Source organism: Heptranchias perlo, chromosome 1 (genome assembly GCF_035084215.1).
Source record: "Heptranchias perlo isolate sHepPer1 chromosome 1, sHepPer1.hap1, whole genome shotgun sequence".
Lineage (NCBI taxonomy): Eukaryota > Metazoa > Chordata > Chondrichthyes > Hexanchiformes > Hexanchidae > Heptranchias > Heptranchias perlo.
This window is the reverse complement of record NC_090325.1, coordinates 36,029,870-36,044,644: the sequence shown is the minus strand read 5'-3', so window position 1 is coordinate 36,044,644 and position 14,775 is coordinate 36,029,870. Positions and strand designations below refer to the sequence as shown.

General features: G+C 43.3%; 1 protein-coding gene across 2 annotated transcripts in view; it reads left to right on the top strand.

Moving 5' to 3' along the window:
- Positions 1 to 14,775, top strand: part of LOC137324784 (coiled-coil domain-containing protein 68-like) — a 50,177-nt gene that overhangs the window by 12,321 nt on the left and 23,081 nt on the right. For both annotated transcript variants that reach the window (XM_067989524.1, XM_067989573.1), the window contains exon 4: positions 3,743 to 3,892. In XM_067989524.1, the coding sequence (XP_067845625.1) occupies positions 3,743 to 3,892 (150 nt within the window). The remainder of the gene's footprint in view (positions 1 to 3,742; positions 3,893 to 14,775) is intronic.

Here is a 14,775-nt window from a genome sequence, read left to right as displayed (position 1 = left end):
CATTAATATAGATCAAGAAAAGCAGTGGTCCCACCACTGAGCCCTGGGGAACACGACTGTACACCTCTCTCCTGTCCGAAAAACAACCATTCACCACTACTCTCTGTTTCCTGTCCCTTAGCCAATTCTGTATCCATGTTGCTACTGCCCCCTTTACTCCATGGGCCGCAATCTTGATGATAAGCCTACCATGTGGCACTTTATCAAATGCCTTTTTAAAGTCCAAATACACCACATCAACTGCATTGCCCTCATCTACCCTCCCTGTTACCTCATCAAAAAACTCTTATCAGGTTAGTTAAACATGATTTGCCTTTAACAAATCCGTGCTGGCTTTCCCTAATCAATCCACCCCCATCCAAGTGACTGTTAATTCTGTCCTGGATTATCGTTTCTAAAAGTTTCCCCACCACTGAGGTTAAACTGACTGGCCTATAGTTGCTGGGTTTATCCTTACACCCTTTTTTGAACAATGGTGTAACATTTGCAATTCTCCAGTCCTCTGGCACCACCCCCGTATCTATGGACGTTTTGGAAGATTATGGCCAGTACCTCCGCAATTTCCACCCTTACTTCTCTCAGCAACCTAGGATGCATCCCATCCGGACCGGGTGACTTTTCTACTTTAAGTGCAGCTTGACTTTCTAGTACCTCTTCTTTATCAATTTTTAACCCATCCAGTATCTCTACTGTCATATGCCCCTTTCTTCCGTTTCATCTTACTCAGTATCTCTTTTGTCATCCAGGGAGCTCTGGCTTTTGTTGCCCTACCTTTCTGCCTCATGGGAATGTGCCTAGACTGTACCCGAACCATCTCCTCTTTAAAGGCCGCCACTCTTTAATTACAGTTTTGCCTGCCAATCTTTGATTCCAATTTACCCGGGCCAGATCTGTTCTCATCCCATTGAAATTGGCCCTCCTCCAATTGAATATCTTTACTTTAGAGTGGTCTGTGTCCTTTTCCATAGCTATTCTAAACCTTATGATTCTATGATCGCTGCTCCCTAAATGCTCCCCCACTGACACTTGCTCCACTTGGCCCACCTCGTTCCCTAGAACCAAGTCCAGCAATGCCTCCTTCCACGCAATAGGCATATTAACATTGACCACACACATCCCTGGGTTAGGGGAAGGAAAAATCAGCCAAGGTTTTCGTTCCTAATCACCATCCAATGACCTCTGCTGGAAACGGTGTGTGTGTGTCTGTGTGTGTGTGTGTGTGTGTGTGTTTTGACTTTGGTTGAGGACAAATCAGGTTTGGCTGATGATAGCCCTCATGTATGCTGACAACACCCAACTTTATCTCTACCACCTCCACCAATCCTAAGGCTATCGCTACACTTTCCACTTGTCCGTCTGACATTAAGACCTGAAGAACCAAAATTTCCTCCAGCCTAAAGTCAGCAAAACCAAACACATTCTCTTTGGTTCCTGTCAGCATATGTGTGCTTCTAGTCTTTACTCCAATAACCACCCTGTTAGGTTTTTGAGCCTTTTTTACCCTTCTTTTGGCTCTACATTTTTCAACTGCCTTATCTTAGATCAGTCTCCTATGTAAATTCCAATTTCCTATGTCTTTGACATCATCTTCACTGGCCTTACTATCTAGGTGAAACTTTTGTAATGGACCCAGGACATCAAAGAGAACGTCCCTGTCTGTCAAATATTTTGGAACTATTGGGATTATTCTTATGCTTCCACAAGATCTATCTCCATTCCTTGATAAGCAATAAAACATCACGTCGGACATTGATCCACTTTTCAAATATTAAACAAATTTATTAAATAAACAATGAAAATGTGAGTATGTAACAACAAAAGAATGTAAGAAAGAATGCAACATTAACAGTATGAATCCTCTCATCTATCTCCTTCAGGGGAAAAATAACAAAAGTTTACAAATCTAAATATTAACTTCTATTGCTATAAGCAACTACCCTCCAAATTTCTTGCTGCTTGCTTTCCCGCAACCATTCCATTTCAAACTCTCCTTTCTGCCACCTCCAGCATTAAACCAAGTCCTTCTCAGGTAGATGTAAAAGATCCCATGGCATTATGTTGAAGAGGAGCAGGGGAGTTCTCCCCAGTTTCCTGGCAAATATTTATCATTCAACCAACATCATTAAAACAGATTACCTGGTCATTATTACATTGCTGCTTGTGAGTCCTTGCTGTGCGCAAATTGGCTGCCTTGTTTCCTACTTTACAACAGTGATTACACTTCAAAAGTACTTCATTGGCTGTAAGGTGCTTTGGGATATCCTGAGGTTGTGAAAGGTGCTATATAAATGCAAGTCTGTCTTTTTCAATGGAACTACAATATAATTGGCCTAATTATTATATCAAAACTTTGTGTTGATAAAGAGCTCTGGAACACATTGCAGCATGTGACTGTACAAAAGCACAGTCTGACTCATTCATTGATACTGCCTGAGGAAAACTGCACCCTGAGTGATGCATTATTTGTTTACAGTGCCCCACCTAACATTGTACACATTGTACACATTGTTATTACCACTCAGGAGTTTCTTTATACTATTTCAGTACTGTGATTCTGGCAATATCACTAGCTGTTTCGGTAAAAGTTGCTTAGTTAACTACTTCACTTATTAAACGCATTAGAATGCTACAAAATAGTTTTGATAGGCATTGGAAGGCCCTGAAGCTAAATCATGTGATGCTAACGTACAAACACTTAACGCATTTACTTGAAATTCTTCCCTCTTCTATTTTAGCTGAAAATTTAACTATTTAGCAGATACATTTAACTATCTAAAATAACTGCATTAATGCCTTCATTAAATCAGTATCCCGTGGCATATTTTTATAATCTAAATGTTCGGGAAATTTTCAGGTAAAATGATAGTTAATTGTAGTGCTGAATTCTGATATTCCATGTGGCAATCTAACTGTTCCAAATATATTTTCCATGTACACGTAATTGTTTCCATGATGTAAGATTCTTATACATCGTAAAATGACATGGGTGTGATTGAATGCTGGGCGATTGATACCTTAACCCAGATCAGCCTGGTAGAATAATTCAGAAAATTGCTGGGAGTTTTGAAGTTAGGTACTGCTGGTTCTATGATGAAGTCACTGTTCTTATTCCTGCTTTACCTCAGTGTTCAGCCTGCTTATACTGGGCAGCAATATAGTTTCACAATCACTTCTTCACCTGGATACACCTTCTTCAACCGTGCATGTGCAGACTTGTACATATGCAGTCATTTTCTGTTGCCTGAAACCTGCCCTAAATACAAATTGTAAACAATTTTACAACACCAAGTTATAGTCCAGCAATTTTATTTTAAATTCACAAGCTTTCGGAGGCTACCTCCTTCCTCAGGTGAACGATGTGATTTCCACATCGTTCACCTGAGGAAGGAGGTAGCCTCCGAAAGCTTGTGAATTTAAAATAAAATTGCTGGACTATAACTTGGTGTTGTAAAATTGTTTACAATTGTCAACCCCAGTCCATCACCGGCATCTCCACATCCTAAATACAAATGGGGTAGATTCCACAGCACCCTAAGGTAATATAGACATGCTTTTTCTTTAAGTGGCTCCTTCAAAAACTTTCTGTTCAAACAGGTAACATTTGCAAATGGATTGTCACCAAATATACCTATGTGACAATCTTATGCTAGGACTGTTGAGAAAGAATCTCAGAGAAGTAATTTATATCCATCAGTGGCAGCCTCCAGACAGCATCATTTATACAACATGTGTTGTTTTACAGAGACCATTGCAGGAATCACCTGAAGTTAATGAATCTGAGCCATGTGTGGCTGAGCTCTGTTCCAAGTATCGCCAGATCCTGGAACAGATTAAAGCTAAGGATGTCCAGCTTTGTGCTATCCAATGGGAAAACCGGGAACTGTCAACGAAGGTATGGAGTATTAATGATTGTGACAGAGGTTGTGTTGCATTGGGAAGCCAAGACCACTCCAGTTCTGGAAGACCATAATCTAAGTTGATACTTCAGTGCAAACCTGCCAGAGTGCTGCATTGTTGGAGATGCTGGTCTTTGGATGGGATGTTAAACTGAGGCCTTGTCTGCCGATTTAGTTGGGAGTTAAAGATCCCATGGTTCTCATACTATCATGGTCAACATTCCCCCCTCAACCAACATCACCAAAAAAACAAATTAACTGGTCATTCGCGTCATTAATTGATTGAGGGATCTTTTTGTACGCAAAATGGTTGCACGTCTGCTTATATATGAGACACTTTTCTGAGACACGATAACGTGCTAAATAAATACAAGTCTTCCTTACTGCATCATTCAACCAGAGAGAAATCGTATTATTGTTCTATAATTCTGGTATTTTACAAAAATTCTGAGACTTTTTTATTATAACTATTTTAACTGCATTCTTATACTAACTTGCACTGTGCCTTTAGAAATCAATGTACTATGTATTTGCAGTACAACCTTGTTTTGAAATTTATGACATTAATTGCTAAGTGGCCTGAAGCAGTTTCTGTCAAATTTCCATTCTTAAGTAAAGATACTGTATATCCAAAATAAAAACAGCATTTCCTGAAAACACACAGCAGCTGAAAGAGTAAAAGCATTCTCTTTCTGAGGCGTATGGAGCTACTGTGTTTTTCTAGTATTTTCGGTTTTCTGTTCTTAGATAGTTTACTGCAGGTCCCTGGTCTGATTCAATTGCAATATACTGTAATTGGCTTGCACCTCACAGAATGGAAAAATGTCACATCGACATTTGTGAGTGTTAATGCAAGTTATTGTAATAAGTTTGCAAATTCAGCTGCCATAATCAATACCCAGATATGAAAATGCTGTACCTGTCACTAGGGAAAATTTTCCAAGTATGTACTAATGGTGGAGATACTTGTCTGCCACCTGTGTGCACTTATTTGGGGGAAAATTACCCCCATAGTCTTGGAACAAAGCCTATGAGTGGTTCTCTCAATAGTCCGTCATGACTTCGGTGGAAGATCCATAGAAACCCAGGAGTGATGGCATAAATTTTGTTCACGGGATGTGCAGTTAAGCTTCTGGTCAATGGTGAGGTCGCAGGATGTTAATGGTGGGGAACTTAATGATGGTGGTCCTGTTGAAGGACAGGGAGATGTGGCTGTATCATTTCTTGTTGGAGATGGTCATTGCTTCACATTTGAAAGATGCAAATGATACCTGCCACTTGTCAGCCCAAGCCTGAGTATTGTCCAGGTCCTGCTTTTAGGCTGGCATGGGATGCTGCATTGCCAGAGGAGGTATGAATGGAGCTGAAGGCTACAAAATAATCAGCCGCACTCCTGACCTTATGATGGTTAGATGATCATTAACATTGGAACTAATAATGGTTAGGTTGAGGACACTGGCCTCATTTAGAAAGGCACGGAATAATCAAGGACAGTCAGCATGGATTTGTTAAGGGAAGGTCACGTCTGACTAACTTGATTGAGTTTTTTGAGAAGGTAACAAGGAGGGTCGATGAGGGTAGTATGTTTGATGTAGTCTACGTGGATGTTAGCAAGACTGTTAACAATGTCCCACATGGCAGACTGATCAGAAAAGTAAAAGTCCATGGGATCCAAGGGAAAGTGGCAAGTTGGATCCAAAATTGGTTCAGCGGCAGGAAGCAAAGGTTAATGGTCGACGGGTGTTTTTGTGACAGAAAGGTTGTTTCCAGTGGGGTTCTGCAGGGCTCAGTACTAGGTCCCTTGCTTTTTGTGGTGTATATCAATGATTTAGACTTAAATGTAGGGGGCATGATTAAGAAGTTTGCAGATGATACAAAAGTTGGCTGTGTGGTTGATAGTGAGGAGGAAAGCTGTAGACTGCAGGAAGATATCAATGGACTGGTCAGGTAGGCAGAAAGCTGGCAAATGGAATTCAATCCAGAGAAGTGTGAGGTAATGCATTTGTGGAGGGCAAACAAGGCAGGGAGTACACAATAAATGGAAGAACACTGAGAAGTGTGGACCTAGGACTGCATGTCCACAGATTCCTGAAGGTACCTGGCCAGGTAGATAAGGTGGTTAAAAAAGCATATGGGATACTTGCCTTTATTAACCGAGGCACAGAATATAAGAGCAGGGAGATTATGCTAGAACTGTATAAAATACTAGTTAGGTCACAGCTATCGTACTGCGTACAGTTCTGGTTACCACATTTCAGGAAGGATGTAATTGTACTACAGAGGATGCAGAGGAGATTTACAAGGATGTTGCCAGGACTGGAGGATTTTAGGTATGAGGAAAGATTGGACAGGCTCGGTTGTTTTCTTTGGAACAGAGGAGGCTGAAGGGAGATTTAATTGAGGTGTATAAAATTATGAGGGGCCTAGATAGAGTGGATAGGAAGGACCTATTTCTTCGATATGCACTTGAAGTGCCGTAACCTCCAAGGCTACGGACCAAGAGCTGGAAAGCGGGATTAGGATAGCTCTTTTTCGGCCGGCACAGACACGATGGGCCAAATGGCCTCCTTCTGTGCCATAAATTTCTATGATTCTATGACTTCCCTGAGGTACTCCAGCAGTGATGTTCTGTGGCTGCGATGATTAGCCTCCAAGAGCTACACCCATCTTCCTTTGTATCAGCTATTACTCCAGTCACTGGAGTCTTTTCCCCCTGACCCCCTTGACTACAGTTTTGCTAGTGCTCCTTGTTGCCACACTTGATCAAAACCAGCTTTGAGATAAACTTACTCTCACTTCACCTCTGTCGTTCAGCTCTTGTGTCGATGTCTGGATCAAGACTGTGATGAGGTCTGGAGCCGAGAGATTCTGGTGGAATTTGAGTGGAGTACATTGTGGGACAGGAGTCATGTGTAGGCCAGGCTGGGTAAGGGTAACACATTCCTTTCCTTGAAGGACAGTAATGGACCAGTTGAGTATTTAGAAATATAGGAAGGCACATAGGACAGGAGTAGGCCATTCAGCGCCTCAAGCCTGTTCCGCCATTCAATTAGATCATCGTTGATCTGTATCTTAACTCCATCTACCCGCCCTGGTTCTATATCCCTTAACATCCTTGCCTAACAAAAATCTATCAATCTCAGTTATAAAATTTTCAATTGACCTCTAGCCTCAACAGCTTTTTGGGGAGAGAGTTCCATATTTCCACTACCCTTTGTGTGAAGAAGTGCTTCCTGACATCACCGCAGAACTGCCTAGCTCTTATTTTAAGGTTATGCCACCTTGTTCTGGACTCCCCCACTAGAGGAAATAGTTTCTCTCTATCTACCTTATCAAATCCTTTAATCATCTTAAACACCTCAATTAGATCTATACTCAAGGGAATACAAGCCTAATCTATGCAACCTGCCCTCATAATTTAACCCTTTTAGGCCCAGTATCATTCTGGTGAATCTGCACTGCGCCCCCTGCAAGGTTAATATATCCTTCCTGAGGTGCGGTGAGATTTTAACAACAATCTGGTAGCTTTGATGGCCACTTATTTGCTATTAGCCCATCAATTGCCATGTTTATTGAAGTTAATTTCACACTTGCCATGGTGGGATGTGACCATGGTAGCAAGTGACCCCATGGCCAGAGATAAAGGACAGTTACTCTCACTTCACCTCTGTCATTCAGCTCTTGTGTTGATGTCTGGATCAAGACTGTGATGGGGTCTGGTGGAATTTGAATGGAGTATATTGTGGGACAGGAGTCATGGGTAGGCCAGGCTGGGTAAGGGTGACAGATTCCTTTCCTTGAAGGACATTAGTGGACCAATTGGACATTTAGAAATATAGGAAGGCACACAGGACAGGAGTAGGCCATTCAGCCCCTCAAGCCTGTTCCGCCATTCAATTAGACCATGGCTGATCTATATCTTAACACCGTCCACCTGCCCTGGTTCTAAATATCCTTGCCTAACAAGGAAACCCCATGGAAATTCTCCCCTCAACTGTTTACTTATCCTCTTTTTGTCCTCAGGTATGGTAGTATAGTGGTCACGTCCCACCATGGTCACTTCCCACCACGGTCACGTCCCACCATGGTCACGTCCCACTATGGTCACGTCCCACCATTCTCACATCCCACTATGGCCACTTCACACTTTGGCCACGTCCCACCATAGTCACGTCCCACCATGGCCACGTCCCACCATGGCCACGTCCCACCATGGCCACGTCCCACCATGGCCACGTCCCACCATGGTCACGTCCCACCATGGTCATGTCCCACCATTGAAATTGACTTCAATAAACATGGTGATTTATGGACTAATAGCAAATAAGTGGCCATCAAAGCTACTAGATTGTTGTTAAAATCTCACCGCCCCTCAGGAAGGATATATTGGCCTTGCAGGGGGTGCAGTACAGATTCACCAGAATGATACCGGGTCTAAAACAGTACCCCAGAAAAATGCCATAAACGACATGTAAACGCCCTCTTCCGCTGAAGTTATCGCAAGTAAGTGGGAGAAACACCATGGAAATTCGCCCCCTTAATTTTTACTGGGCACCACAACTTGATGACATCACTACATCCTTGTGTTATGGTGGGCATGTATTCACAATGTCATTTTTGCTAAAAAAAACAATTTCAGGAGAGTTTGCCGTTCACAGCCAGAACAAATTGTGCAAATCATTTTGTGTGGACATGGCACGAATCCAAAATTGTCCCAAGTCGCCAGTCAGGGAACCAATATATACAAATTATGATAGGAGAAAAATCAGCATGCTATTTCGAAAGACTCTGTATTATTTATATGGCTGAGCCACGTGAAGTCAGAGGAGCTGTAATTATAACATGACACATAGCCAATCTTTTCTGCTGTCAAATGTCAATGATGCTGTTGGGAAAGATGCAAGGAAATTGCCAGATTCCTTTTGAGATCACAAGAACACTGTAAATTCTGTTGCACTAACATCATGGAGGCAATTTTCATTTTAACTGAGGAACATATAATTTTTTTATTAAAAAAAATGTATAAACTAATATTCTTCATTCATACTGGAGAACACTAAAGAAATGTAAATCATTTTATCAGAAAATACAACCCTCATTTTAACTCAGGGTGTCAGTCGTGCCGGCCATCAATGGTGAGGGTTGATTAAGGGGATAGAGAAGGGGGGTGGAAGGTTATGGTGCTGTGTTGCTTTAGAGAGATGCCACGGCGAAAGTGCAGGTGCTCAGTCAGTAACCTGGCACTGGCAAGATGTCGTTGACCTCACCATCTCCCACGGTAAGAACTGAGTGCCTCCCCAAGAATTGCCTGGTCTTGTCCTTAAAGGAACATAGGAACATAGGAACAGGAGTAGGCCATTCAGCCCCTCGTGCCTGCTTCGCCATTTGATAAGATCATGGCTGATCTGTGATCTAACTCCATATACCTGCCTTTGGCCCATATCCCTTAATACCTTTGGTTGCCAAAAAGCTATCTATCTCAGATTTTAATTTAGCAATTGAGCTAGTATCAATTGCCGTTTGCGGAAGAGAGTTGCAAACTTCTACCACCCTTTGTGTGTAGAAATGTTTTCTAATCTCGCTCCTGAAAGGTCTGGCTCTAATTTTTAGACTGTGCCCCCTACTCCTAGAATCCCCAACCAGCGGAAATAGTTTCTCTCTATCCACTCTATCCGTTCCCCTTAATATCTTATAAACTTTGATCAGATCACCCCTTAACCTTCGAAACTCCAGAGAATACAACCCCAATTTGTGTAATCTCTCCTCGTAACTTAACCCTTGAAGTCCGGGTATCATTCTAGTAAACTTACGCTGCACTCCCTCCAAGGCCAGTATGTCCTTCCGAAGGTGCGGTGCCCAGAACTGCTCACAGTACTCCAGGTGCGGAGATAAGGGGTTTAAAGATGGAGTGGGCTCTCCAGTAGCATGCCTTTGTTGGGCGTTGTGCATCAGTTTTTCCCACATGAGATAACTAAAGGAGATAAAGCTGGCAATTAAGGGGTGCATGCCAAGTGGCATGGGAGAGGTGAAGTTAGAGATACATACAAACATACAAATTAAGGGCAGGAGTAGGCCGCTCGGCCCCTTGAGCCTGCTCTGCTATTTAATAAGATCATGGCTGATCTGATTGTGACCTCAACCCTACTTTCCCGTCTACCTACTATAACCTTTGACCCCCCTTGTTAATCAGGAATCTATCTAACTCAGCCTTAAAAATATTCAATGACCTTCCTCCACCGCTCTCTGGGGAAAGGAGTTCCACAGACTCACAACCCTCTGAGAGAAAAAGTTTCTCCTCATCTCTGTCTTAAATGGAAGACCCTTATTTTTAAACTGTGGCCCCTAGTTCTAGTCTCTCCCACAAGGGTCTCACCAATGCCCTGTACAACTGTAGCAAAACATCTCTACTTTTATATTCCATTCCCCTTGCAATAAATGACAACATTCCATTGTCAGATGTGAAGGCTTGAGCTTGTTAAAATGGGGAAGCGGCTTTGAGGTTATGTAATCTAGTTGTTGTGTATTTGGGGAGCTATGTGGCCATAGTGCAGGATAGGGAGTTGGAGGTACCCTTAACCAGTGAGTATTGTAAAGGGTTAGTTGTGGAAATGTTGCTTTAAGATGGTAAAGAGTGTGCTGGTGCCCAGAGTGGGCAAGCAAGAAAAGAAAGAGGTGTGCAGTGTGTTACCTTGCTTGCCCTGCTGAGGATATGGAACTTCTTGTGGCGCTGTTCTGCTGTTCTTGGGGTGCCAATGCCATCGCCCTCCAGGCGGCACGGGTGATAATTCTGGGTGACTTGGTGGCACCCACAGTCAGGAGTATTTTAATCCTGCCTTCAATGCTCCCCAGGAGGGCTTGGAGGTCTGAACGAGTGAAGTTGTTTGTTCGTCTACTTTGGTTTGGTGCCATGCCCTGCTGTCCTCTGGGCACAGATGGCATTTGAATATTCATAATTCTGTCCAAGGATAATAAAAATTTGCTAAGACCTTCAATGAGGTAATTTGAGAGGAATGAAAGAGCCAAGCAGCATTCCTGTATTACCTTCTTGTCCCCCAGTATTCTGCTGATTAACACAGCCTGAAGAGTGCATTTAAAAGATGTTTCCTGATGTTCAACTGCTTGCACCAGTATTACACCAATGGATATGCAAATGAGCATATCCAGGAAACTTCTAGTGTATCTCCCTGTAGAGGAGTTGTGAATGGAGCCGTGTGTTGTAGAATGTACAGCAAATCGTCCGACTCCGGACCTTGTGACAGAATGTAACGGCATCATGAAGCAGCTGAAGATGGATAGGGTGAGGACACTTCCCTGAGGAACTCCTTCAGTGATGTCCTGGGGCTTAAATAATTGGCCTACATCAATCACGGCCTTTGTGTGAGGGATAACTACAGCCACCAGAGGGTTTTCCTATTGATCCCAATGACCTTAGTTTTGCTCTGGTTCTTTGGTGCCATACTCGGCCGATTCCTGCCTTGACGTCAAAGGCAGTTATTTTCCCCTCTCCTCTGGCATTTAGCTCTTGTGCCCATGTCTGGATCAAGGTTGTGATGAGGTTTGGAATGGTGCTGGTGGAACCCAAACTGTGCATCGCTGAGCAGGCTATTGGTGTATAGGTGTTCCTTGATGGCGCAATTCATGACTTCTTCCATCAGGTGGTAGTTGCTCGATTAGATTTATCTTCTCTTTTGTGGATAGGACATACCTGAGCAATTTTCTACATTCTTGGGTAGGTGCCAGTGTCATAAATGCACTGGAATTGCTTGTTTGGATGGGTGACTTGCTGTGGTACCTGGGTCTTCAGCACTACAGTTTGAATGTTGTCAGGAACCATACTCTTCACTGTGTGCAGTGTAGTCAGCAGCTTCTTAATGTCACGTGGAGTGAATCGAATAACTGGATATTGGCATCTATGATAATGGGGACCTCGTAAGGAGGCCGACTATAATTGTCCACTTGGCAGTTTTGGCAGAAGACATTTCATAGAATCATAGAGTCATACAGAACAGAAGAAGGCCATTTGGCCTATCATGCCTGTGCCGGCTCTTTGAAAGAGCTATCCAATTCGTCCCAATCCCCTGCTCTTTCCCTATAGCCCTGCAAATGTTCTCCTTTTCAAGTACATAGAATTACATAGAATGTACAGCACAGAAACAGGCCATTCAGCCCAACAGGTCCATGCCAGTGTTTATGCTCCACACAAGCTTCCTCCCACCCTTCTTCATCTAACCCCGTCAGCATATAATCCAATTCCCTTTTGAAAGTTACTATTGAATCTGCTTACACCACTCTTTCAGGCAGTGCATTCCAAATTTTAATGACTCACTGTGTAAAAAGATTTCTCCTCATCTGCCCTCTGGTTCTTTCGCCAATTACCTTAAATCTGTGTACTTTGGTTTCTGACACTCCTGCCAGTGGCAACAGTTTCTCCTTATTTACTCTATCAAAACCCTTCATAATTTTGAACAACTCTATTAAATCTCCCCTTAACCTCTCTGCTCTGAGGAGAACAATCCCAGCACAAAATTCTGTAGTTTCTCGACGTAACTAAAGTCCCTCATCCCTGGTATCATTTTGGTAAATCTCCTCTGCATCCTCTTCAAGGCCTTGACATCTTTCCGTAAGTGTGGTGCCCAGAATTGGTCACAATACTCTAGCTGTGGCCTAACCAGTGATTTATAATTGTTTAGTATTATAAAGAAAACTTAGGCTGCTATTAGACTGCAGGAAGATAGCAATACGCTAAAGGTGCTATGTAAATGTGAGTTGTAGTTGTTGTTGTTGTTGTTGTTGTTGTTGTTGTTGTTGTTGTGCCCCAATAATGTCATTCTGACCCAACTGTAATTTTAACTGGTGGCTTGAGCGGAGAAGCCACTGTAGCTTTCCTGCCCATTGATGACAGTGTGGAAGAGGAGCTAGGGGCCAGAAGAGGCCCAAACAATTGACATTTTTTACTTTCCTTATGCTGCCAGGAGGACCAGAAATGCTGCTCCAGCCCCAAAAAATTAGGCTTTCCCTGCTACGGAATCTCCCCGCTTCCTGAACGTAAGACCCCCACGTAACGGCACCCAAAGCTGATGCCGCCACCTACCTAGTGTCGGCTAGTGGCCTCCGGACTGTGATTTTCTGCTTCTACCTGGTGATTTCTTGCCTGGGAGTTAAATTGACCGGGCCTTATTTACCGGTGAGTTTCCAACTTGCCTTGCTACCCACCCACCCAAAACCCTCCTGGAGTTAAAATCGAGGCCTTTGTGTAGATTATGTGTTTAGCTGTTTCAGAAAGGCAGGGTAATGTGCAAGTCTAAAATAGTTAATCAATTTGTCATGATCAAGCTCGGGAACTGGCTGAGCTCCCAGCCAGTGTTAAATTATAGACATTTTGTAAGTAATAAAGCAATATGTGAATTATTATCTTTTCATCCATATTTTCTGCCCATTTTCCTTCCTCTTTAATTAATTTAAACTTATGAATATAAGATGAACCAAAGTTATAAGTCTGGGTGCTTTTCTGTCAGATTTTGAATAATTCAGGAGAAAAAGAAACTCATGTTTGATAATGACAAAGCTAACCCAAGAACTTTTTTGATTTGTTAGCCAAAGTTATGTTGCCATTGAATAACTAATTCTAAGTTTGGCCCTGAACCTGGAACAGTATTTAAATATGCATCGGCGAGTGCTTATGAGCCCTGTGCTGGTAAGTTTATTAATGCTGCTTATAATTCTAATATTAGGCATTCCCAAAACTTGAAAGAATCTAGCAGTGGGGTCTGCATGGTAAATGGATTGTAACACTGAGCCCAGAAGTCCGGTGAGCTAAGGGGCAGAAGCTGGACAGATTTCCTAATTGGGTGGGGACTGGAACGTGGGGTGAAACCCTGATCTGCCGGGTTTCAGTCCTGTGCATCCTGCAGCCCCAATTCCAGTCTGGGAATAAGGGCGAATCTTCCGCCCACCCTCTCTAAGTCAACTGGAAGCTCTAGGGGAGAACCTGGCATCATCCTAGTGAATCTATACTACGCACATGCTCTATGGCCTTCACGTCCTTTCTATCATGAAAGTGGCCAAAACTCTAACTATGGCCTGACTTGCATAAATTCATCATTATCGGGCGGATTTTAACTCGGAGCAGGTTTCCGGCGGGGAGCTGCGAGTTGATTCCCCGCCTGACGGAAGCAGCAACAGGCCACAAAGATGTTAACCGCTGGGTCTCATAGCCGCCGGTCCACTTCCCGTCCGGAACAGGGGTGAAGAGGGCACAGAGCAGCTGCCAGCAACCAAAAATCAGGCAGCCCTTGGCTTCTCGCCACCTTCCAAGTAATTTACGGGGAGGTGGTTTCGGGAGGGCCCCTCACGTGAGGGAATGGGGGGTGGGGGGAGTCCGAGGCAGGGAGGCTGCAACTTTCCTTGTGAGCCTGCACGAGCACTCTTTCATCTTCTGACCCAACAAAGGAAAATTTTAGACTTATCTGAAGGGCCTCTTCTGTCTTTAGATCAACTGCAGACTTGCTTTACGTAGAATGTACAGCACAGAAACAGGCAATTCGGTCTAATAGCTTTTGTTATTGCTACCAGATCCCTCCCCCCATCTTGTTAGTTTAAAGCCTTATGCACTGCCCTATTTATCTTTTCGGCTACAACTCTGGGTCCCATTCCGGTTCAGGGGGAGCCCATCTCAGCAGTACAGCTCTTTCCTGTCCCAGTACTGGTGCCAGTGTCCCATGAAATTGTACCCCTCCTTCCCACATCACTCCTTCAGCCATTCATTCATCTTTCTGATCTGTCTATCCCTATGCCAATTAGCAGGTGGCTCGAGTAATAATCCTGAGATTACCACCCGTGAGGTCCTGCTTTTTAATTTAGTTGCTAGCTTCTGATATGC